The sequence below is a fragment of the Tiliqua scincoides genome, chromosome 2 (genome assembly GCF_035046505.1).
Source record: "Tiliqua scincoides isolate rTilSci1 chromosome 2, rTilSci1.hap2, whole genome shotgun sequence".
In the NCBI taxonomy this organism is placed as follows: domain Eukaryota; kingdom Metazoa; phylum Chordata; class Lepidosauria; order Squamata; family Scincidae; genus Tiliqua; species Tiliqua scincoides.
The window spans coordinates 204,739,835-204,765,461 of NC_089822.1; the positions used below are offsets into that span (position 1 = coordinate 204,739,835).

Genomic DNA, 25,627 nt, shown 5'->3' on the forward strand with positions numbered 1-25,627 from the left:
GTGTGGGCTGCGTGACCAAACAGCAGACTCAGGATTAACTGTCAGGCTCCAATCCTATCCATGCTTTCCTGGGAGTAAACCCCTTAACTATAATGGGGCTTACTGCTGCGTAGACATGCATAGGATTGGGCCCTAAGGGTCTGAGTTAGTGAAGGTGACTGATGTGTCCATAGGATCACTGCACCAGTCTCCAATCCTATGCACACTTCTGGGAGTAAGTCCCTTAACTACAATGGGACTTACTGCGGAGTAGACATGCATAAGATTGGGCTTACAGTTCGCAAAATCACAGCCCAATCCTATCCACACTTTCCTGGGAGTAAGTCCCATTGACTTTAATGGGACTCCGGAGTAGACATGCATAGGCGTGGGCTCCCAGGCTCCAACCCTATGCACACTTACCTGGGAGTAAACCCCACTGCCTATAAGAGGACACGCACAGGAGCGGGGTCTTGTCTTGTCCAAGAAAGGGGCGAGCGGGGCCAGGGGAGGAGCTGCAGCGCCCGGAGGGGCAGGACTGACTGACAGACAGCTGCGGGGCTGCTCCCGGGCTGGAGAGCTGCGCCTGCCCTTTCCGCGCCCGGCCGGCTGGAGCTTGAGCAGCCCGGGAGCCGGACGCCTGCCGCGGGGGTCATGGCTGGGGCGCTGCGGCCGGGAAGCGAGGAGGTGGGCCTGGGGGGCGAGCGGGAGAGGCCCTCTCTGGGCCGCCCTGGAAAGCAACCCGCTTCTCTCTTCCAGCTGCCGGGCGCTGCGGACCGCCTCAGTGCCGCGTACCGGGAGGTGGGCCAGTTCCCCGCCGTCGCCTGCGCCAGCGTGGGAGTCGCACTGGCTGCCTGCTGCGGCGCCGAGTGCCTGCCCCTCTACGCGGGTGAGCCCCGGGGTAGGGCTAGCCCGGCTTGCGGGGACCCAGGGGGAAGGCCTGGGGGTGTCTTTCCCCTCGCGCTGCCCTTTCTGAAGGCCGCGGTGCCTCCTTGTGCGAACCAGAAACAGGCTCCCTCTTGTAAGCTAAAGGGCCTGCTTTGCCCCCTGCACACCACGTTGTGCCCCAGGGTGGCACAAGGAGGCACTGAGGAACAGGCAGCTGCTGCCCAGGGTCTTCAACCTTTTTCATGCCGCAATCTCAATAAATAAACTAGGAGACTGGGGACCCACCGCAGAACCCGCTCCTGTCCCAGGACCCAATCCTCTCACCCCCTGCTCAGTCACTGCCCGCTCCATTTCCCCTAGCTCTTGTGTCACTGTCTGCTGAGAGCATTGCAAGCACTGCCTTAGATTAGGGAAGAATATGGATAATTGTGTAACATAAGGAGGACTGAGCTTGAGCCACTCCTGTTCTTGTAAGCTGGGGCTTTGAAAGGTTGCCACAACTCCCAAATGAGGTCTTGTGACTCCTTTGGGATCACATCCCACAGGTTGAAGAACACTGCCCCTAGAGCAGGGGTGTCCAAAGTTTTTGGCAGGAGGGCCACATCATTGACACTGTGTCGGGGGTAAGGAGAAAAAAGGAATTAATTTACATTTTAAATTTGAATAAATTTACATAAGTTTACATAAATGAATATATTAACAATGAACTTATAGGAATGAATGGTCTTGCAATAGCTCAAGGCCTATAAAAGGCCTTGCACAAAGCAAGGCTGGCCTTTGCTGCCGCTGCTGCATCACAGACGTGAAACAACAAGCCATGGAGGGAGCCCTCATCCCACAGCTCACGCGAGCGGTCAAACAGTCACCCTTACACTAAGAGCAGTTGCATCGGGCCAGTGTGGGCTCCAACAAATCTCTGGAGGGCCAGAGGCTCATTGGAGACTGGGGGCTCCCTGAGGGCCGCATTGAGAGGCCTTGAGGGCCACAAGTGGCCCCAGGGCCGGGGTTTGGGCACCCCTGCCCTAGACTAATAAACTGAATGCTTAGAAATCTAGCTGTGGTGCATCATTTAACTTACTGGCCATAACCGAGTGCCCACACTGATGATTGAATGAAGCCAATTCTGCCAAAGGAAAATGTTTTGAGAAATGAAGGTCCCCATCCTAACAAAATTTCCAGTGCAGATGCAGCCACAGTGCAGCCCCAAGGTAAGGGAACAAACATTCCACTGCCTCAAGGAGGCCTCTGTGACTACCCTTCACCTCAGGGTGCAGCACACACCACATTGGCATGGCTGCATTGTCACTGGAAAGTTGGATAGGATTGGAACCTTATGACAGCAAATGTGGTATATGTAAGATTACATGCACGATTATGGGTGCAATCCTAACTTTCCAACACTGGCACAGTTGTGCTAGTGGGACATGTGCTGCATCCAGCAGTTGGGGGGGGCAGTCATGGAGGCCTCCTCAAGGTAAGGCAATGTTTATACCCTTACCTTGGAGTTGCGTTGTCCTTACCTCGGTGCTGGAAAATTGGTTAGGATTGCGCCATATATGTCTCTTTTTGTTTAAGCCATTTCTGCTCAACTTGGCATATACACAAAAGGGACAAAATGTGTACACCTGTGGTTCATGCAAAAAAGGTTGATTTTTTCATTTTTATTTTAGTTGTCAAATTGGCTTGTGCTTACTCAGGGCCCAATCCTATCCAATTTTCCAGTGCCGGTGCAACTGTGCCAATGCATTGCATCTTGTGGTGGGGCACCAGTCACAGGCCTCCTTGAGGTATGGGAACATTTGTTCCCTTACCTTGGAGCTGCATTGCGGCTGCACTGGTGCTGGAAAATTGGATAGGATTGGGCCCTCAATTACTTATTTTAAACACGAATATTAGTATGGAAGCCCCCCTGTTTGGGGCATCTCAGAGGTTAAACAACAGATCTCAAACCAGAACTTGTTGAATATGGAGCTGTAATAACCTTCCATCAAAATTTCAACAGCATGTGCTTGTGCTACAGAAATTAGTTAACCAAAGATTTTGTACTTAACAGCAGATGAGTACATTAGATGATTGGCCCTGGCCAGTACTTCATCTGCAGCTGGTATTTGAGGAACTAGGGCAGAAAATAGGCTTCCCTTTTAACAACTTAACTCTCACGGGGCCTTGTGTTAGTGGAATGCGACTGAAGTTGGCCCAGTCTTGCAAACGTTTGCACGTGTTATCATTATACGCACTGCAAATAGCTGACTACACTGTGTAAGAACAACACCCTTACAGCCCGTACATCTCAAGTTTGCAGTTACATTCCATCCCTTAGAATAGAGGTAATTTATAAAAAGAAAAACAATTATCACATATGCTGAAATCAAAAGGTGAATAGCTGCCCTCTCCTGTTTGGTAAAGAAACTTGCATATACAGTACAGTATATTAAAAACCAGAGATAAAGAATAGTGCTGAATCTCCTGTTTATGCTGCTATGATGTGGTATTGAATTTAGTGTGTTTTGTGGCAACTTATTTTATTGCAGGGTATGCTGCAGGAGAAATGGCTCTGAAATAGCTGCTCAAGTCTTTAGCCCTGTATTAATTCAGGGTGTTTTTTGCATCATCCTATCCATTGTGGACAAGAAAAGTGCTGGTACAGGTTTTAAGGGCTGGTGTGATTTTAATTAAAATGTTGTATAGTTGCAGGTCCTGCTCATTTTATGGCTTCCTGTGGTTGCACTTAGTGACTGATTGCCCTTTGAATTATTTCAGTGTCAATTTCTGATTGCAGGTAGGGCTGGGAAAGACCCCTGTCTGAAATCCTGAGAGAGTCACTGGCAGAAGCTGAGCTAGATGATACAATTATCTGACTTGGTTTAGGGCAGCATCCTATGTTCCCAAGGGAAAGCAGAGGCATTAATTACTGCTTTCCTCTCTTTATTACAATTTTTGTTTCATTTTTTTTGTAGCTTTAGAAATGGAAAGCAAAAATGAGAGGAAGCCTCTCATGGGAGTTCAGAGAGGCTGTTCAAGGCAAATCAACAGAAGATTCACCCACCCCCCTCCATCTGTGTTCAACAGGGAGCAATAAAGTGGTTTGAACCTTCAAGCATTAAACTTTTAATTGAAGTTGCCAGGACCATTGTTGAATAGAATTTATTTGTGTGTAAGCATTAGAGGAGGCTTGTGACCCTGGAGAAGGGTGGTGTTGGATAATGTAGTACTGTAATAGTTCACCTAACCGTCTTCCTCTCCTGCAGAGTGGCACCACTCTGATCTGGAGCACTGTCAGCAACTACTTCTGTTATAGTTCCTCTTCCAGCTAGCTGTGGGAAAGCATTGCCTCGACAGTACTAAAGGCCTCTAGAGTAGAAGCAACCTTTGATATCAGATTGTTAACCTATTTGTTGTTGTTGCTGTTAAGTCATGTCTGACTCCTCATGGACCACAGCACAGTCGGGCCCCCATCCACCACTAACTTCTGGAGTTTGTCCAAATTCATGTTCATTGCCTCCGTGACACTATCTAACCATCTCATCCTTTGCCATCCCCTTCTCCTTTTGCCTTCAATGTTCCCCAGCATCAGGGTCTTTTCTAAATTCAGTCCTCCCTTCTCATGAGATGACCAAAGTATTTAAGCTTCAGCTTTAGCATCTGTTCTTCCAGTGAACAGTCAGGGTTGATTTCCTGTCGGATTGACTGATTTGATCTCATTGCAATCCAGGGGACTCTCAAAAGTCTTCTCCAACAACACCGTAATTCAAAAGCATCCATTCTATTGTTATCCTATGCACAGTTACAGTCATGCAAGAAGGTGGCAGCTGTACTTGTGTAATAATTAAGTAAATGTTAGTTTTAAGTATAAAAATATAAGGGCTAAATGATAAGGAAACGTACATCTTGAAATCAAGGTCTCCAAAAGCGTTTAGAGAGACAGCCTTATTCATGCTGCTTGCTCGCTGTTTCAGTTCTGATATGCTGCACACTTGCTAAATGTAGAACAAGCATAGCTATCTCAAACATCATTATCTCCCACATAATTAACTCTGGCAGAAAGTGTTATGCTAATTAAATCCTTTCTTTCCATATCAGGTGCTCTGTCTCCTTGTAGCTGTAAAGTGAGGATATGTTTCTGAACTTCTTCATGGTATTTAGAATCTCAGATTAGAATTGGATTTTTCTGTCTTTATTGCTCCCTGGACTTTGCTTCTCCCCCATATTTTCACCATAGAATCAATCAATTTTAGATACGGTAGTTCTTGCAGGTGAGGTGATTCTTGACTCAGTAACCTCATCAGCATGAGTTTTCTCACCTAACCTTCTTTCTCTCCTGCAGAGTGGCACCAATCTGATCTGGAGCACTGTCAGCAACTACACTTCAGCCGTCAGTACATCCTGCACTGTGATGGCAAAGCAGTTGTCTCAGTCACTCCTTTTGGCATGCCAGCTGAGATCAGAAATCAGTATGTAGAACACCCATTGCCCCAGCATAACCCTAACCCCAACCCCATGCAGGCCAAGCCAGGCTTAGAGTGACCCTAATCTGGTGCAAGAAATAATATAAGCTATAGTATGGATGACAAGCTTTGATACGTATCCTGAGTCATGAGTTTGGGAAGTCTGGTAGCATGCTGGTAGTTGGCATTGTGTTTTTTCCTAAAACATTCTCTCAGTTGTAGTCCCTTTGTGGGTTGAAAGTTTTTACCCAAAGAATGTGGAAAGGATGATGATGAAGAAGAAGAAGAAGAAGAAGAAGAACATTTATACAGGTGAAGCCTCTTCATTTGCGGAATTTCTATCCATGCATCTGGCTCAACGCATCCCCAGGATCTGCGTGGAGCCAGACTTGGCCCCACCTGAGCCCTCCAGAGGCTCCCAGTGGCCTTTCTGAGGCTCTTTTTGCCAGAAAACTGGATGTGCCCTTCTGGAGGGCCCTTTTGAGGCCTCAGAACAGCTTCGGATGTTTGGAGCTGGGTGAACCCCAAATTTTGCGTGACTTGGTTTCACGCGAAATCTAGTATTTGCATGGGTTCCAGGAACAGAACCCTCACGAATAAGGAGGCTCTACCTGTATACCACTTTTCAACAGGAGCAGTTCACAGAGTGGTCTACATAGTAAAATAAATCAATGAATGGTTAGGCCTTGTCCCCCCTGTTTCTTTGACAGAACACCTCTCTATGCAGGCTCATGCTGTTCTTTTCTATCTCCTGTGTCACAGACTGCTGATGCGGGTGTCACCAACCAGGAGGCACAAGGCTATTCTTGCCCACCACTTTGAAATGGATCAGAAACAGGAGGTGCTAGAGGTAAAATGGCATGAGTGAATGATGGTGAAAGAGCATAGTAATTAGGCCAATGATTCCCAAACTGTGGGTTGGGACCCACTGGTGGGTCCCAACCTGATTCTGGGTGGGTTGCCAAAGGGTGATGGAAAGATCAGATAAAAATCAGATACTATAACTACTAATCACCCTACAAAGAGCTCAGCTTCTGCAGTTTGCAAGAATGTGTAAATATAGGGAGATAAATGTTTGAGGGTATTTTTTCTGGTTGTTATTTCTTTAAATATATAAAACATTTCTTTCTAGATCTCCTTCTTTCAAATCTGGTAAACCTAGGTGGGTCCTGATATAATGTCACTTAAAAAAATGGGTTCCAGTGCTATAAAAAGTTTGGGAACCACTGAATTAGGCAATAACCTTCCATGCCAAATAGCAGGGATAATGTTGCAAAGCATTGTGCTCCGAAATGATTTATGTAGATAAGTAGGGATACTATTATTACACCAGGTTTGTGTGCTAGAGAAGAACCAACCAAAGTTGCAGCAAGCTCCTTAAGGCAGCCATTTTCAACCACTGTGCCATGGCACACTGGTATTCCGCAAATGGTCTGCAGGAGTTTGGGCTAGGGTCATTTATTAATAGGGCCATTGGGAGATGTGAGCCCCCCCACCACCAGCATGGTGTGCCTTGTCCATTGTCAAAAAACTGATGGTGTGCCTTGGCAATTTTAGTCCCTTGTCAGTGTGTCGTGAGACAAAAAAGGTTGAAAATCACTGGTTTAGGGAGAGAACGTGGAATTGACTTTTCTTTAACATGAAAGACGACGATTCAGACTCAGTGGGAATGAAGAGGAAGGAAAAGTTCAATAATAATAATAATAATAATAATAATAATAATAATAATAATAATAATAACAACAGTATTTATATACCGCTTTTCAAGTTCAATACATGCAGCATCACCTTAGAAAGTAGGAAGTTATGATCTAGGAAATCTGCTAATGTGTGGAAAGAACTAAAAGTGTCCGCAGGCTTACAGGAACAGTCCTTTCACAGTGACTTTACTGGGGCCCATGATTCACCCTGCAGTAACTGACTATCTCCCCCAAGAAGATGTGCTAAGGACTCAGCTCCTGACAGGGAATAGAATCACATCTTATCACCCCGTTTTGCCATCTCTCCCCTCCTTGGTGCACCTGCAGCTCTTGCTATCTCCCCTATATTTTCAGTAATCACAGTGAACCAGGGAGGACTGCAGGTCTGTGGTATGAAGGCCTGTTGATTGCCCAGGTTGGGAACATAGTGGTGGGCCCTGCCCTGTGCTGATTTCTGTGTCCCAGCAGGTCTGGAGCAACAGTGGGAGGGTGAGAAGTGTCAACCTCACCATGCTGGATAAACATGGCAGAATGTACACAGATGGTAAGGGCAGTGGTGATGGCATTGGCTGCATGTCACTCTCTGTAGGCAGAGCAACTGATGCTGCCTTAATCCAATGTGCTGATCTCTGCTTTCTGCCACTTTAGCTCCTTCTTCCTAATTTCTTCCCCCAGTGTCCAAAAAGAGTTTAGCACTCCCATTCTATGTGTTTGCCCCTTCCTTGTGCAAATAGATGGAATCAGAGTGCCTGTGCCTCTGGAGCATCACTCTCTTATGTAAATTGACAGCCCATCTGCTGAACCAAATTTGCCTGATTTTTTGTGTGTGCTGCTTTGTGTCCATATGTCAAAATAAACATTCTGATGTACTGTACAAGCGACATTATTTGTATGACAGAATGTATTTGGTATCAACATAAATAGAGTATCTGTGCAGAGGAGCAGAGTCATGGTTTTTGAAGTGACCTTAGCATAACCACAGAGAATTCTGCTTCCACATTAGGGTTCTTTAGCGCCTCAGGGCTGTCTTGTAATTTATTTCCAAGACAGTATAGCCATTCCAGGCTATTTACTTTCTCCACTGCATGGCTGTGACAATATTTCAGGGCACATTCACATTTAAATCCAAAGAAACAGTGTAAAGCCCAAATCCTAAACCAGCTTTCCAGCTCTGACATAGCTGTGCCAATGGGGCATGTTCTGCATCCTGCAGTTGGGGGGGGGGGCGGTTATAGAGGCCTCCTCAAGGTAAGGGAATGTTTGCTTTGTGGGCAGCCTTGTAACTGCCTGCTCCTTTCAGTTCCCATTCTACTTTGGCATGGCTTAACTTAAGGAGTGTGCTTATTTTCCTATCTGTCCTTCTGCCACCAGGGCAGTTTGGGTGTTTGGCATGGTCCCATTCAGAAACACAGATCGCATACATTGCAGAGCGAAGATGCCCCAAAGTGCAACTACTGTTCCCTCGAGACAGGTCCACCCAGGAAGGAGAAAAGCAAGATGAAGCAAGAAAGGTATTTCTGTCTGTATGATGTATCATATTACTGATTGTACAGCACTTGCTACAGTCTTTTATCTTGCTAATCTTAACAGTTGAGCATACCAAAACTACATACTTGAGAACATTTTTCAAAGCAAAACAGGTCCATTTGCTTAAAGTGAACAAGACAATCATAAAATATTAAGCCATCCAAAATAGCAGCCCACATCTGTAAGTTCTAGTATACCCCCCCCCCCAAAGTTTTTGGAACACTATTTTCTCAGTTCAGGAGGCACATTGTCAAAATAAGATGCCATTTATGAGGTTAGATTCTATGCAAGCACACTAGGAGAGTTGTTAGATCAAGTTCCCAAGCAACTTTATGTTGTGCTGCTGTTCCAAGCACAGCTGTAAAATATAAAGTCAGCACACACCAGCCTCCTATTGTCCTGTGTGTCTCATATTGGAACTGTTTAAAGATAAGAAACGACTCACATTTTACTAAATGAGTTTAAAGATAGTGACTTGCTCAAAGCCCCCCATTCAGTGTTTAGGGAGCAGTCAATCTCCTCTCTTCCTTATTCTCCCATGTTCCATATGGGTGGTGATAGACTGTAGTTAGTGGTGAGGTAAATGCTCAGAGACACATGCTTAGAAAGGCACTCATTGTTTCATCAGAGAACTCTGCCTTGGCACTTAAAATTGGTTCTGGAGCTGAGGAACTCGTTTTCAGTACCAGATTCTCTTGCCTATAGTAACATAGAAAGATAAGAGACTTAGGGTGCAATCCCAACCCCTTATGTCAGTGCTTTCCAGCACTGGCATAGGGGTACCAATAGGACATGTGCTGCATCCTACAGTTGGGTGTCACAGAGGCCTCCTCAAAGTAAGGGAATATTTATTCCCTTAACTCGGAGCTTCATTGCCCTTATGTCAGTACTGGAAAGCACTGACATAAGGGGTTAGGATTGCGCCCTTATGATTACACCATGTGCCTATGCAGGAAAAGTGATTGGCCTCAAGCATGGCTTCTTTCTTTCTTTCTTTCTTTCTTTCTTTCTTTCTTTCTTTCTTTCTTTCTTTCTTTCTTTCTTTCTTTCTTTCTTTCTTTCTTTCTTTCTTTCTTTCTTTCTTTCTTTCTTTCTTTCTTTCTTTCTTTCTTTCTTTCTTTCTTTCTTTCTTTCTTTCTTTCTTTCTTTCTTTCTTTCTTTCTTTCTTTCTTTCTTTCTTTCTTTCTTTCTTTCTTTCTTAAAACAACGAAAATTAACAAACACAAACTCAGAAAACTGGACATACAATAACATAATCGCACACTCTAAAACATACTACAAACAGACCAAAATAAACATAGCAATTGAAAGTTATGTAGCAAGTATTGAGTCCTAAATCTAAATTACTTGGTTCTGCAAAAACATATTAAGTCTCATATCTTAAATAGTTATTACTTATTTCTAAAACATTTTCTTCAATTATTCTAAGACTTTTTTCTATTCCTCTCTTTCTCAATTATTTAATTATCATTTCTTTAGGTGTGGCTCCTCTTTCCATGGATCATGAGGAACAGGGTAGAGCCTAATTCAGGGCTGATTCACTGACACAGAACTTTCTCCCTGTGGCTGTGGGCAAACATGATTTCTTGGCAGAAGTGAATGAGCACCAGCTGCGCAACATACAACCACTGTCCTAGCGAGAAGGGGAGTGGGGGATTTTAGACTACAGAGTCACATTTGTGTAAGCAGGTCATTCGATAAAGGGATTGAGGCTCAGTCTGCTGTCATGATGGCTGCAGCAAACTGATGAGTGTAGAAAGCCTTCATGTGCCACTCAGGCCTCTGTGTCTGTCTCTCAGAGAACTTCAGATAGTGATTTAGAACTCACCATAGTCACTACAGGGAGGGTATGGATCCCACACAGAGCTGCCCAGGGGCAACTTCAGAATGCTTGGCAAAGATGTCATCACCTGAGCTGGTACACTGTGATGGAAACTGCACGGGGCTCCAGTTTGAGTTGCATGCTTATGCAGCTTAGAGGGAATACTGCCCACAGTATGTTTCCCTCTGTGTTTGTCCTAGGGAAAGCGATCTGTGTCCTATGAGAACTGGGGAGAAGCACTGGGTGATAAGAGCGTCCCTGCCTTGTGCCTGCTAAATATCAAAACTGGTGAAGTTTCAGTGCCAGAAGGCATCCCAGGGTACATCTCCCCTGGACAGGTTAGTGCACTATGGGAAATTAATGGGCCACTGCAGTCTGACAGATCGCAAGCGTTCCTGAGTATTGGCAAGCAGCAGGGTTTAAAGAGATTGGGTGGGAGTGGAGGTGGGGACTCTGACTGGATTCTGTTGGACCTGAGTTATTGAATGGTTGTGATTGCTTACAGAGGGAAGTGTGAGAAAAGGCCCTGTCAGGGGACCTTGGGTTCTAATTTCTGTTCTAAGCTCCAAAAACAGCTCTCCTCTCTACTTTTTATATACCCTTTGTGAGTCCAGAATTCCTCTTTGTGACCCTTGGACTTTGAATTGGGATTTAGCATTGGTCTGAATTGGAAATTGGAAACTAAAGCTGCAAACCTGTATGCTCTTACCTAGGAGTAAGTCCCATTGAATTCAGTGGGACTTATTTTTTAGTAGACATGCCTAAGATTTCACTATAAGTGCACTCCTATTTTTCCATGACAAATGCCATGCCATGGCAAATTTCTTCTGTCTGTATTAGGGGGAAACAGTCCTTGGGGAGTTACTAGCTCAGATATCAGAGTTAGAGCAGGTCCCAATTGGGGGGGGGGTTTGAAGTTGATCACTACTGAGAAATGGAACAAGCAACTCCAATGATGTTCTGCAGGGCACTTGCGAAGATCATACATCACACACCCAGATGCTGCTGGCCAATACTGTGTTTTTACTTCCCTGGCCAGGCCCTGTGGTCCCCAGATGATAAGAGTATAGTATTTGTTGGCTGGTGGCATGAGCCCTTCAGACTTGGATTGAGTGCTTGCTCCAACAGAAGGTAGGTTTGCCCATGAGTGTGAAAAAGCATACTGATCTTGCTCTCTGTTTGCCTGCAACTGAACCAGGCACAGAGCAAATCCAGAAAATCACAGTGCCCTTTTTGCTCAGTTCCCAGAAAGGATGAGAAGAATAAAAGGCTAAGTGTTGAGATTCATGTGATCAGTCAGTTTGATCGTTTATTGTTGCTTAAGTTCACAGTTGTGGAAGTGAGAATCAGAGATTTGGTAGGAACTCAGTGGGTCTAGTCCAGTTACACCTTTGCCCTCCTTAAGTTGGGATAGCCTGTGCCCAGTGGATCCTTGACAGGTGCCAGTCCAACCTTTCCTTGTAATCCTCCAAGAGTTTCCTTAACTTCACTAAGGTGGGTTCTTAACAGATAAATATTTATCAATAGGATACATTGAATTATAATACATTTATATGAATATAAATAATTCACTTTGAGAAGTTCCAAAAACAGTATGGGGTCGGTGAAGAGAAGCAAGTAACAGCCCTCTGGATTCTGAATTTCACATGTCTTGCAGAACATGACTATTTGGACTCACAGTAAAATGGTTCCTAGGACGCAGGGATGGCATGCCAGTCAACATCGCTGCCATGTCTGCTGCAGCGCTCTGGAGATTGAGGGGAAAGGAAGCACCTTACTGTTCTGTGGCACGATTCTGTGCAATGGTCAAGTTCCATTGCATGGTTTTCTGAAACTAGGAAATGCGAGGCTTCCAGTTTTATTTAAAGGAACCATGCAGACAAAGGAACTCCTTCGTTTACACAGTCCCTGTAAATAAGGCCTGTATTCTCATAGTTCTGGGTTTGAGAATACTGCTCAACAAAGGACATTAAAGAAGAAGATTGCCCACTTTTCATTCGAGTGAGCGGGAAGCAGATCAGTGGCTCATGTCTGCGGTGGGCTGGAAGGAGGCACCAGCAGGCCTGGGGTGAAGGGCACCCAAATCTGTCAGTCTTCCCACTACCCACCCCGATGCAAGCTGCATCAGGTGGCTTCAGTAGTGCTAGGTCTGGCGTGGAGCATGGCTGGAGGTACAAGCCAAGTTTCCTTTTGTAGACTTTTCACCATTTCCTTCTCCTTGTCATAGATCAGCCCTGTTTCTCTTGGACCTCTCTAGAAGTAGCTGTGGTAAGTCTTTATAGAGGCTGCCTTCATTCTATCACTTGTCCCTTCATGTAGTGGCATTCCTTTCAGAGTCACCCTTGGTGATGGCACACCTGTATCTTCCTGGTCAGCCCCAGTGACCTCAGCTATATGAAGCCTGGACTGGATCTCCTGGCATTCTGATCCTGCCACAAGGTGTTTGTTGCATTAGGAAAGTTATATTCAAATATAGGTCCAAAATATTCTGCCTTTAACACTTGCTCCAAACCGAGAATTTTTTCAGGGACCACTTTTTCTGTTTTAATATTTGAGGAGTAAGAGCATCTGTGCCTGCTAAATTCTCTTTCCTGTGCAGTTTGTGAAAGTCAGAGGAGCCTCGCCCTCTGTGAGACGCTGCAGCCTGGCAAGGCCTACTTCTGATAATTAGTTTTTCTCAGTTTGGTGCTTTATAGTGCCGGAACACCCAGTTACATAAGAACAGCCCCACTGGATTAGGCCAAAGTCCATCTAGTCCAGCCTCCTGTATCTTACAGTGGTCCACCAGATGCCTCGGGTAGCACACAAGACCACAAGAGAACCTGCCTCCCTGGTGCCTCCCTTGCACCTGGCATTCTGAGGTAGCTTACTTCTAAAACCAGGTGGTCATATATACCTATCATGGCTTGTAACCTGTGTTGAATGTTATTTCCAGTAATCTGTCCAATCCCCTTTGAAAGGCATCTAGGCCAGATGCAATCTATCACTGTGACCTGTGGCAAGGAATTCCACAGATTATTTACACTCTGGGTAAAGAAATATTTTCGGAACATTTATGAGGAGACGATTGCATTGAAGCATTACTTCAGATGTTGGTCACCATGGGAATCAGGATGCTGGACTAAACTCTTGTCTGGACCCCTTTATAATGGGTTTCTCCCAGCATGGTAATTGAGCTCTCTCATATTTCTCTTCCGTTACTTGCAGCTAATGAGTTTCTATGTGAGAACAAAGTGCTTATCTCTGGCCATCATCTACTTAATGATGTAACTTCTGGCCCTCAGAAGGCACCATGAACTTCAGCCCTCTGTATGAGTTTGAGATCCCTGCTCTAGAGAGTGTGTCTTGTGGGGACCGAAGGTGAATTTAGATGATCAGTTACAAGCCATTCGCATTCTGATAATTTTATCACTTGGGAGCTTTTGGCCAACTGCTTTTTGGAGATTGAAAGAGGCTGTCTCATGATTCTCATATCTGTAACTCCATTTAGCCAGAACTGTACTCCCAGATTCTATTCTGTGGCTATTCTTACAGAACTGCTTTCCTCAGACCACCAAGCTGTCTCCTGTCCCCGGCTCAGTCCTGATGGGACCCACCTGGTATACCTGGAAGGCCCAGTATTTGGGCCTCATTCCCAGTGCCTCAAGCTGAAAATGGTGAGTATAGGATTCCTCATCAAGATCTGCACTGGAAATTAGAGACTTTGAAAATGTGCCAGTCTTGCAGAAACCATGGAATCAGAAATTAGGAAGCAGCAGCAGAAGTATTTAGAGAATACATGAACGTATGAAAATGCCTTATAAAGAAATAAACTACAGGCATGTCCCCTTATCTGCAGGGTTTCCATTCCGGAATCCCCCACAGATAGTTGAAACCGTGAATGCCCACCTCCATGGTCCAGGGGCCGCCCTCCCTCCGGAGGTGAGCCCTCACCTCTGGAGGGGCTTCTGAGCTCAGCAGAGGCCAGGAACACCTGAGCTCAGACTGAGCTCGGCAGAAGAAATAACACAACTTCTGGTTTCATGGAGAAACCAAAAGTGACATTTTTCATGCCTAATAAATTGGGAGGCCCAGGGAAGCCCTCCAGAGTGGGTGCACGTGGGGAGACATGGACCCAATCCGCAGATAACTGATCTGTAGATATGGCCCTCCTCCCGTATTGATCTATCCAACTCAGTATTGTCAACACTAATTGGCAGTGGCTCTCTAGACTTTCAGACAGGACTGAAGATGCTAGGAATTGAATTCTGAGCTATGGTATCTTCCCTCAAGGAAAAGCTAAGTTCTTCAAGATTTTATTATTTGAAGATAAAAGTTAAAGTAAATTGTACTAAATCCTGTCTACCAAATTATAACCGTTTTCTAGAGTTTAGAACGACTTGATGGCTGGAAGGGAGATTAGCTTGGAGTCAATTGCTGGAAAAATGCTGAGTAACTTCATCCACGGGATAAAGTGGAGTAGTAGCTTGAAGGCTCATCCTTTCTATTCTCAACTTGTGTGCCTTCCAAATTGTGTGTCTATTTGATCTGCTCTTCTATCCAGCTCAACTGGCAAACAAAGCTCTCATCCACAGTGATAGATGTGATCAGGACTGCTACAACTGGTAAGTTTGAACTTCAGAGACTGCAGATGCAAAGCTTCAGGTATTAACTTTGTCTAGTACACAATGCATTTGCTCCCTCTGTCCTACATTTTACCTGAAACTTTGTTTTACTTGAAACTTTGTTTTGCTTGAGCTATATCTGACTCCATTGGGTCTTTCTTCTCCTTTTGAGGTTTTTTTGGGATTTATTCAGGAGCACTGCCCCTGCTTTGTTGGGCTGATGACAACTATAGAATCCTACTGAACACTCCTCAGAGAAGTAAGAAGGTATGTTGAAACAGAATGATTGCAGATCCTCAGGGATGTTGGAAAATGATGTGATAGGAATGAAACCAAAGAGAAGGGTGCAGCAAGATGTCCTGGTATATGAGGTGCAGAGGACTTACCCTTCAAGAAATAACAACATAAGAACAGCCCCACTGGATCAGGCCATAGGCCCATCTAGTCCAGCTTCCTGTGTCTCACAACTGCCCACCAAATGCCCCAGGGAGCACACCAGATAACAAGAGACCTCATTCTGGTGCCCTCCCTTGCATCTGGGATTCTGACATAGCCCATTTCTAAAATCAGGAGGTTGCACAGGCACATCATGGCTTGTAACTCGTAATGGATTTTTCCTCCAGAAACTTTTCCAATCCCCTTTTAAAGGCATCCAGGCCAGATGCCGTCACCACATGCTGTGCAAGGAGTTCCACAGACCAACAACATGCTGAGTAAATAAATATTTTCTTTTGTCTGTCCTAACTCTCCCAACACTCAGTTTTAGTGGATGTCCCCTGGTTCTGGTGTTATTTGAGAGTGTAAAGAGCATCTCTCTATCCACTTTATCCTTCCCATGCATAATTTTGTATGTCTCGATCATGTCCCCCCTCAGGCGTCTCTTTTCTAGGCTGAAGAGGCCCAAACGCCATAGCCTTTCCTCATAAGGAAGGTGCCCCAGCCCAGTAATCACCTCAGTCGCTCTCTTTTGCACCTTTTCCATTTCCACTATGTCATTTTTGAGATGTGGCGACCAGAACTGGACTCCAGGTGTGGCCTTACTATCCATTTGTACAATGGCATTATATTAGCCGTTTTGTTCTCAATACCTTTTCTAATGATCCCAAGCATAGAATTAGCCTTCTTCACTGCCTCCGCACATTGGGTCGACACTTTCATCGACCTGTCCACCACCATCCTAAGATCTCTCTCCTGATCTGTCACAGTCAGCTCAGAACCCCTTAGCCTGTATGTGAAGTTTTGATTTTTTGCCCCAATGTGAATGACTTTACACTTACTTACATTGAAACGCATCTGCCATTTTGCTGCCCATTCTGCCAGTTTGGAGAGATCCTTCTGGAGCTCCTCACAGTCACTTCTGATCTTCACTAGTCAGAGAAGTTTGGTGTTGTCTGCAAACTTAGCCACCTCACTGCTCAACCCTGTCTCCAGGTCATTTATGAAGAGGATGAAAAGCACGAGTCCCAGGACAGATCCTTGGGGCACACTGCTTTTCACTTCTCTCCATTGTGAAAATTGCCCATTGACACCAACTCTTTGTTTCCTGGTCTTCAACCAGGTCTCAATCCAGGAGAGGACCTGCCCTCTAATTCCCTGACTGTGGAGATTTTTAGTAGCCTTTGGTGAGGGACCGTGTTGAACGCCTTCTGAAAGTCCAGATATATAATGTCCACAGGTTCTCCCATATCCCCATGCCTGTTGACCTTTTCAAAGAATTCTATAAAGTTTGTGAGGCAAGACTTACCCTTACAGAAGCCATGCTGATTCTTCCTCAGCAAGGCTTGTTCATCTATGTGTTTTGAGATTCTATCTTTGATGAGGCATTCCACCATCTTACCCGGTATAGATATTAGGCTGACCGGCCTATAGTTTCCCGGGTCCCCCCTCCTTCCCTTTTTAAAGATCGGTGTGACATTTGCTATCCTCCAATCCTCTGGCACCGTGGCTGTTTTGAGGGACAAGTTGCATATTTTAGTCAAGAGATCAGCAACTTCATTCTTCAATTCCTTAATAACTCTTGGATGGATGCCATCCAGGCCCAGTGACTTATTGATCTTTAATTTATCAATGAAGTTTGAAACATCTTCTCTTTTAACCTCTATCTGACTTAATTCCTTGGTCAAGAGGGGCTGTTCGGGCAGTGGTATCTGCCTGAGGTCTTCTGCCGTGAAGGCAGATGCAAAGAACTCATTTAATTTCTCTGCCATCTCTAAGTCTCCTTTTATCTTCCCTTTTCCTCCCTCACCATCCAGAGGGCCATCCGCTTCTCTGGCGGGTTTCCTGCTTCTAACATACCTGAAGAAGTTTTTATTCTTCTTCTTAATGTTGCTGGCCATGTGTACCTCATAGTCTCTCTTGGCCTCCCGTATCACCTTACATTTCTTTTGCCACAGTTTATGTTCCTTTTTATTCTCCTCATTAGGGCAAGACTTCCATTTACAGAAGGAAGCTTCCTTGCCCTTTACAACCTCTCTAAATTGGCTGGTTAGCCATGCGGGCACCCTCCTGGACTTAGTCGAGCCCTTCTTTCTTTGTGGTGTACACCTCTGCTGGGCCTCTATTACTGTTGTTTTAAGCAGCTTCCATGCACTCTGGATTCTTTTTACCTTCCTTTTCAACCTCCTTCTAACCAGCCTCCTCAGTTGATGGAAGTCCGCCTGTCGGAAGTCAAGGGTTTTTGTGAGAGATTTGCCCAGTATTCTTCCCCCAACGTCCATGTCAAAACGGATCGCAGCATGATTGCTGTTCCCCAACGGCTCAGTAACATTGACATCTCTAACCATCTCTAAATGAATGAGTGTATTTTATTTATTTCTGTATTCCACCCTTCCTCCAAAGGCAGCATTTGAGCCATGTGGCAATCCACAAGTCAGATGACAGTGAGAAACAGTGGCTTGCCCAGTGCACTTCATAGCTTAACAAGAGTTTGAATCTGGGTTTGTCCTTTCCTATGAACGATGGCTCTCTAGACCCAAATCTGCGGTGAGGGTGGAGAATGCAAGATGTACTTTCTCCTAATACTGGTTCAGAATGAATTCCTGTACCTCAACAGCTACTTCCTCAATCCTAATACTCCTTTACCATCTTTTTAGGAGCTGTTAGTTGTGGATACCAGACGGAGAAGTGTGAGGTCTATTACAGCAGGTACAATCAAATCTTACTTGATAGACTACAGGAGTTTTACTGTTTTCATTTAGACCTCTTTCAGACATAGTAATTTGAAAGTTTCCTATAGACCAGTGGTTCTCAAACTTTTTAGCACTGGGACCCACTTTTTAGAATGACAGTCTGTCAGGGCCCACCGAAGTGATGTCATTAACCTGGAAGTGATCTCGTGGCCAGAAGTGACTTCATTGATTTAGTCTTCAAACCTAAACTGCAATCAGCCAGAGGTTCCATTACACAGTGTGCTTGTACTCCCTGTATAAACAAAAAAAAGCCTTTTTTGTCTACGCAAAGACTTTTTAAAAGATTATTTGAACTTGGCCTCAACTGCTAATAGATCAACAAAAGTCAATAATATATTTCCTTATTAGTCAAAGTACTTATTGTGTTTGGCTTTTCATCAATATTGACAAATAACTATTGGAAATATCTCTTAAACTGTCAGTAGCGCTGGTTATATGTACATGTGAGTCTGAATTTTCAATATTGTCATCAATACAAAGGCTTGGGTTCAAATGAATGCAAGACAAATGCAGATGGTATGTATCTGACTTTATAAAAAGTTTCTCTTCAAATTAACCTTCTGATTGAGGGGAGATGGTAGCAGTCTTCTAATTGGTATTTCTTGCAAGTTTTTTTGATGTCTTCACAGTCTGTGAAGTAAACACTTTTTTTCTATGATTAAAATATAACATTGGTTTTTGAAGTTCTACTTTATGCCATACCTGTTCAAAGCAATTTCAGGAAAATAATAATTGCAATAAAATTATTTATTTTATTTTATTTGGGGGTGTGTGAGCAGTTTTAAATTCTCCTGGGAGTGCATGAGGCACAAAACATTAAGAACCTCAGCTTTACAGCATCCTCAACTGACAAGTCTTGTTGTCACCCAGATTCTAATCATGCCAGATCCAGTGCCCCGCCCCATGGCGGGACCCCTTCCTAGGCAAATAAAGCTGGAATGCAGGTTTTAGACCACTACAATTCTCAGCACATATGTTGCTACAGTAAGTGCATACTCTTCTAGAACCCCAGCTGTCCTGTAACTTGCATCATGTCTCAATGTGAAGACATGATCTCAGTGAGATCAGCAAGACTTTTGAACAGTTGTGTACTCTCTCCTTCTTGCTTTTGAAAAAATGGAATTCATCCCTTTAGGCCTTTGTGGGTAGATTCTTGTACAATACATTTGTAGTTTTATCCATTTGTTTCATGAAGTCATTCAGATTATGCTTCTGTTTGTCTGGATATTACACCTACCCTGCACTGGATAAGCTATCATTTGTAACTGGAATGATATGATTCTTCTCTCAGATAAACATATCCTTTACTGTTGCAGCTGTGGTGGGGAATACCGTCATGCAAGCAATACAGACAACTGGTGATATTTCCTAATATGATAGTGATACGCAACTCCTCCTTACCATTTTGTGATTGCTTAAAAAATGAATGACTAAGAACAAGCAGCTAGTTGCTCAGAGGCTTTCCATCTGACCCCTAGTCTAGCCCCCTTATCCAAGAGATGGCTACTTGTGTATTAGACACTTTCTCCTATAAAAATTGAGACATGTCAAAGACCCAAGCAAATGGATCTTTAACTCCCTCCTCTCCAGTATGAGCAGCCTATATCAGGGGTCTGACAGACCACCCTTCCCCCAGATATATAGGGAAGCCAAGACAAAGCAACATAAGTGTTTGGACAAAGCTCTGACAAAGCTTCTGAAAACTCTGACAAAGGCTTCTTTGCTGTTCAGTCTGCGGAGGAAGGGGTTATTAGAACCTTTCACCTGTGCCTTAATTCTCATGGATCTCCACCAGGGTGGAGGAGCCAACATTGCAGGTCCTTCATTACTTGTTACATTTAAATGTGATTCCCAGTCAGTTATTGGTCAGGGCTTTATATACTGAGTATATGTGTCATTATCACTTCACTGTATTACTCCAGTCCTGGAGCTGCTCATCAGGCCTTCAGACAAAACAGTGCCAGGTACTGCTCCCCCCCCCCCACTTTTGTGAACCTTTGCTTTATTAAGTCTTTATTTCATCTCATTTTTTAAAAGATTGTTTGTCTCTCCTGGACTAGAGTACATTCCAGTATGTATTTTTTCTAGAGAAGCAAACCATGGCATGACTATTATTCATTCCCCACCCCAGCCAACCCTTTCCCCACTGCCTTTTTGCCCTAACCATCAAATACAGACTGGACTTGTGCAGTGATCTTTGAATGGGGCCTTTTCACCTGTTGGGTTACACATTCACTGATAGTCCAGGTTAGATCCTCAGTAGTGTTCTCTGTGTTCCACCCTAGGCACAGCAGAAGGTAGCTGGACTCTTCTGGGGGTTGAGCAAGATCTGCTGGTGGTGAGCTGTTCATCTCCTAATTGCCCACCAAACCTGGTAAGAAACTTCCTTTGTAGCTCAGTGTGGAGGGATGGGTGTGGGTATGCACATGTGCACTTCAGACCACCATTTCATGTTTTTGAATATCATCATGGTAAAAATTTTAGGAAGATTGGCAGAAAAAAAATAGAAACTTTAGATATTTCCTTAATATGACTTGTTGTATTGGTTTATGCAGTGACCAATGCAAAACCAGTCAAAAGCGGCACATAACAATCAGAAAGAAATGAAAACCCCAAATCCAGAGCCCATTGAAGTAACTTGATCTTCAGAACTAAGGCTTGTAAATGACCCAGAGCAACATGCCAGTGAGCAAATGATGTTCTGGTTTTCAATAGATATAAACCTTTCCAAAAAATGCTTGAGCATAAAGCGAACCAGAAGTTACATCTAATGCTTCTTGTAATAGCATATTCTGTCTGCTTTGTAGAAGGTAGGTGTGCTTCCCCCTGCAGGGAGTGAGCTGGAACTGCAGTGGATGAATGTGGAGGAAACCTCTGTACTGACAGACGTAAAATGGAAAATCCTTACCGTGCAGGTGCCTGTGACTCAGGAGAGCATCCCATACAGTAAGGGGGCAGGAACATAGAAATATCATCCAACGACATGACTGGCTTGGCTTTTTGGATGGAATTTACTGCCTGTGTTGTAGTTCATTGGTTTGACTGTGATAGCACATGGTTCAGCTTCTAGCATGATAAAGACTGGCACACTGTCTGGCTTATAGGGGCAGTGTTGGCTACAGAACTGGAAAGCTGCCTGCTTGATATGTGACTAAAGAAGAGTCTGATCCTGGCATAGAAATGGTAGATAAATACATCAAGTTCTAGTCAAGTACTAGATCATATGAATTATGAGAGTGGGTGTTAGGAGTGAAATTGTAAGAATTTGCTGGGCCTGGATTCTTGGCCCACTTTCACAATGATGCTCAGGTTGTAGAGGTCAAATAGGAAGGATCACGGTTGATCGTTTGTGGCTTCCCTCAACTGATATCCTAATTTAGGATAGGTTTGGGAGGTCTTGTTACCCTGCTGGTGCTATTACAAGTAGAGAAGCATTTAGGCTGCTGGTGGTTGATGTGCAACCAGCTCTGATTTCTTCTGGAACAAAATTGGAGCAGGATCTCCCACCAGACAGATGCATCAACCAACTCCAGCAGAGATTTTGTGAAGCTATTTTTTCAGTGTTTTGATGTGGTATTGTATTCTTTTACAAAAATAGATGGATTGGGATTTCCCTCCTCAGGAGCAAAATCTCTTTGACTGGCCTTGCATATAAAATAAAGTCTTAAGGGCTTCTTCTGTTGCTAGAGACCCTGATTTCAGCAGAAAGGCTGTTTCTAGCGAGGAAGAGGCGGGCTGCATGCAGACCCCTCGTTCTCTGGCTTCTCCAGAGCAGCAGAGGTTGGAGGTTAGTGGTCTGCAACTAACCTATGACCTTTCTTGCAGCTGAACAGACGTTTGAAGCTCTGTTGCTGAGACCACAAGGAAGTAAACACAGAGGAAGGGCCTTTCCCCTTGTAGTTTCTCCACATGGTGAGTCAGACCCAGCTCTCTGTTGCCTGAACACCCTCTGAGTTCATGGCCAGGCAGCTAATCCTGCCCTCCCAGCTTCTTTTTCATCTTTGTTAGGATACCTTCAAAGATGGTCATAATTTCATTTCCCTTTTTTCTTTAGTTGGGGACATTGTCTGAAATCAGAGGCCCCTCCCCTTTTTTTTTGCTCTTCAGGGGGTACTGTCACAAGTATCAGCCCATGATCTGGCTTCCTCTTTTCTCCTAAGCCCATTTCAGCTAGTGATAAAGGTGTACATGATAGAGTTGTAGTGCTTTGGCTTCTCAGAGTTATTTTCCAGAATAGGAGAGACTGTGGCACTTCTCTGTGCAGCTGCCATTCTGTTTTCAGGTGGTCCACATGCAGTCTTCGATGCCTGTTGGCGTCCAACTATGGCGTGTTTCTGCAAGTTGGGTTTTGCTGTGCTTATGGGTGAGTAATACACAACTTTGAATGTACCCTTCCCCCCAAATACCCTTTCCCTTCTAAGGGCTTATCTATATGGCCAGTGCATGCTACAAATCTGCTTTCAAAGACAATTGAGTGATGGGTGGGAGGGAAGCCTTGCTGCCAAAGAATAGCCATCTGACTGCCTGAGGGCCTCTGGGACCCTCCTAGCTCTTCCCCCCCCCCGTCCCACCACCACTACTACAACATAAATTTATAGGCTGAGCTGAGGTAGGTGTAATGATGGGAGGGCCAGGAACACATAACAAAATATTCAGGTTCCAAAATGACTTTAAAAATTGAGGCATATAATGTCTAGTTTCTTCCTTTTCATGCAACAACAGACTAATGCCCTTCCAAGCATCCCTAGCCCTTCCGGTGTACACCCTGGAATGGACTGAATGTTGTCAAGGAATGGATTAGTCAGGAACATTGCACTTGCTTTTTCCCCCTGTCAATTTTTTGCCACTTAAGCAGCATGAAAAAGTGAACTTACTTTTGCCTATCCTGGCAGAAGAGGAAAGCTGAACAAGCTAGTGTACTTGAGATTCCCTGTTATATTATCTGGCGGGATGGGATGGAACAGGACCAAGCCTTGAAATTAAAGGCTTGTTCATCTTGCCATATAAATGAAAAAAACAAAACATTCCGCCCTAGTTTTTTACTTCATTATCTGCCTGCCCTTTTCCTGCTTTGATGCCCACTTTCTGATTGCATAGCACAATTTGCTCCATGTATGTATCTTAGAACATCAGACTGAATATTTCTTTCTTCTTTCTGTGAATAGTTTCCTTTCAGGGCATTCATCTGGGGCTTCCAAGAATAGATGAATTACTTCACCATGGAAGTCCAACAGCAATTGTGACTAAAAAAAATAAGGCTGCAATCTTTTACACACTAGTCTGGGATAAAGCCCCACTGAACATAGTGGGACTTACTTCTGACAAAAGAAGGATTAGGATTGTGGTGTTGGGCAGTGAATACCATGATCACAAAATCTTACGAAATGGGCAGTGTAATAGCTATGCAGAAATATTCTGCCATAAGAAACAGAATGACCACACTCAACTCTGTGCTCCATTTGTAATGTTCTCATATTCAGACACGTTGCTTGCAATGCAGGTTTATGACGTCATTTGACGCACTAATTTGTTCATTCTCTGCCCCCTCCCAACATGAAGATTGCCTGAAAATTGCCCCACTGAAGCAGCAATTTGCTGTAGAAGTGAAATTGCTGCCTTAGGGACAAATCAGCCTTTTTAGCAAGGTTTAAAGCAGCACATGGGGTGAGAACGAAGTGCCCCACCCCTGCATGCCCCAGTTCCAACCAGGATTGCCACCCCACACAGTTGTTTAGCAAAAGAGAGCTGTCTCCAGCTGGAAGCTCACCTCTCAAGCACACATTTATTTACTTTTGTAGCTTTGATATAATGGAGCAGGTAGAGGGAAGCATCAGTGACAGCCGCTTGCTAGTGAGCAACCTCAGGGAAGTAGAACATTCCATAAGTCTGTATGTGAAGGCTACATTCCACTCACTCTTCTGCTTTGCCTTTGCCAGTGAATTACAGGGGTTCCTTGGGCTTTGGTCAGGCCAGCATCGACTCACTGATCTCTCGTGTAGGGGTGCAAGATGTGGAGGACACACAGGTCAGTCTTTCTTTTCCTACTCTCAGCAGGAAACCTGGACTTAGAGTTAGGTTTTGATAGCAAAACTGAGAAGGACAATATCATATTGACCTTATAATAGCAGACATCTCACCTCCCTTTTAAGTAGGGAGGACCAGACATTGTCACAGATTGCATCTGGAGCACACTATAGACCCAGCTCTTACTGGGTTCATTTCTTCCTTTGCTCGCCCTTTTGTCTCCACAGCTGCATGTGCTCAGTCTTGGTAATACTAATCCAACCAGCTTATTGGATTGCTCAGGTCTCCTTGGGTAGTTTTAAGCTTTTCTGTGTTTTTAACTGAGATGCTGTTCATGGCATTGGACCCAAGAGCACAAAAGAGACATCTCCATGCACAGGGCATCCTCCAGCATCTCTTATCAGCATTCCCCAAGAAGGTGGCCTCTGTATTTACTTATGCACCTGGGTTTTGCAGAGCTTTGTGGGAGAGAAAATATTGGGGAATCATATTTGTGAATAGATTATCATAGACACCCTCACACCCCAGTCTTTTGAGAGCACCACCCCCTTTTCTAGGCTAGAAGTATGTTCTGCCTCTGAGAAGCAAAAGCTAGCTGGTTTGTAGCCTTCTCACCAGAAGCACCTGCTATTGTTGCATTTGGTTTGTAGCAGTCTCCAAGAACACACTTGACTCTTGCTTGCTTCTGTCCTCACAGTTGGCAGTGGAGCTGGCACTGCAGATGGAGCCCCTGGATCCAAATAGAATTGCCTTGCTGGGAGGCTCCCATGGTGGCTTTATCTGTTGTCATCTGATTGGCCGATACCCAGAGATGTACAAAGCCTGCGCAGTGAGAAGCCCAGTCATAAACATGGCCACTCTGCTGGGGACCTCTGACATCCCTGACTGGTAAAGACCTTTTCTGCTTCATCCATGTCATGAATCTGGCTTTTAGCCAAAAGCACCTACTATTGTTGCATTGGGTTTGCGGCAGTCTCCAAGAACACCCTTTACCCTTGCTTGCTTCTGTCCTCACAGTTGGCAGTGGAGTTGGCACTGCAGGTGGAACCCATATCCCCATTTCTCTCTTAGCATTTCTCACACACCCATTTTTCCACCTTGTTACCTCATCAGGTCTCAGTTCATGTATCAGTCTCACGAGTCCACACACTTCAAGTTGCATCTGTTCTCCTTTCTCTCTCCTTCCCTCCACAAAAGCCCCTCTTCCAGCTGTGGAGCTAGTGTTGTTTGGCTCCATGGCAGAGCTCAGGGATTAGTTCAGGATGCTAATGGACTGTTCCATTCCAATAGGCGTTATGCAGCTCTAGGTCTGCCATACTGCTTCGAACGAATTCCCACAGAGCAAGATCTGGCTGCTATGCTCCTCCACTCTCCCATCATTCATGCTGCTAAGGTAAGACCCAGGTAGTGGAATGGTTCTTGGCAGTGGTGTAGCTAATGATCGTGTAGC

At 44.6% G+C, this 25,627-nt stretch overlaps 1 protein-coding gene across 5 annotated transcripts in view; it reads left to right on the top strand.

Moving 5' to 3' along the window:
- Positions 1-596: 596 nt before the first annotated feature.
- The window catches only part of LOC136640595 (acylamino-acid-releasing enzyme-like), an 82,686-nt gene continuing 57,655 nt past the window's right edge, over positions 597-25,627 (top strand). For all 5 annotated transcript variants that reach the window (XM_066615778.1, XM_066615779.1, XM_066615777.1 and 2 more), the window contains exons 1-19: positions 597-868; positions 5,192-5,318; positions 6,075-6,162; positions 7,481-7,556; positions 8,384-8,523; positions 10,562-10,699; positions 11,401-11,492; positions 12,589-12,629; positions 13,896-14,017; positions 14,905-14,965; positions 15,138-15,232; positions 18,058-18,109; positions 20,439-20,527; positions 20,961-21,099; positions 21,979-22,065; positions 22,436-22,516; positions 24,090-24,178; positions 24,875-25,065; positions 25,468-25,570. In XM_066615778.1, the coding sequence (XP_066471875.1) occupies positions 634-868; positions 5,192-5,318; positions 6,075-6,162; positions 7,481-7,556; positions 8,384-8,523; positions 10,562-10,699; positions 11,401-11,492; positions 12,589-12,629; positions 13,896-14,017; positions 14,905-14,965; positions 15,138-15,232; positions 18,058-18,109; positions 20,439-20,527; positions 20,961-21,099; positions 21,979-22,065; positions 22,436-22,516; positions 24,090-24,178; positions 24,875-25,065; positions 25,468-25,570 (2,046 nt within the window). In that variant the 5' untranslated portion in view covers positions 597-633. The remainder of the gene's footprint in view (positions 869-5,191; positions 5,319-6,074; positions 6,163-7,480; positions 7,557-8,383; positions 8,524-10,561; positions 10,700-11,400; positions 11,493-12,588; positions 12,630-13,895; positions 14,018-14,904; positions 14,966-15,137; positions 15,233-18,057; positions 18,110-20,438; positions 20,528-20,960; positions 21,100-21,978; positions 22,066-22,435; positions 22,517-24,089; positions 24,179-24,874; positions 25,066-25,467; positions 25,571-25,627) is intronic.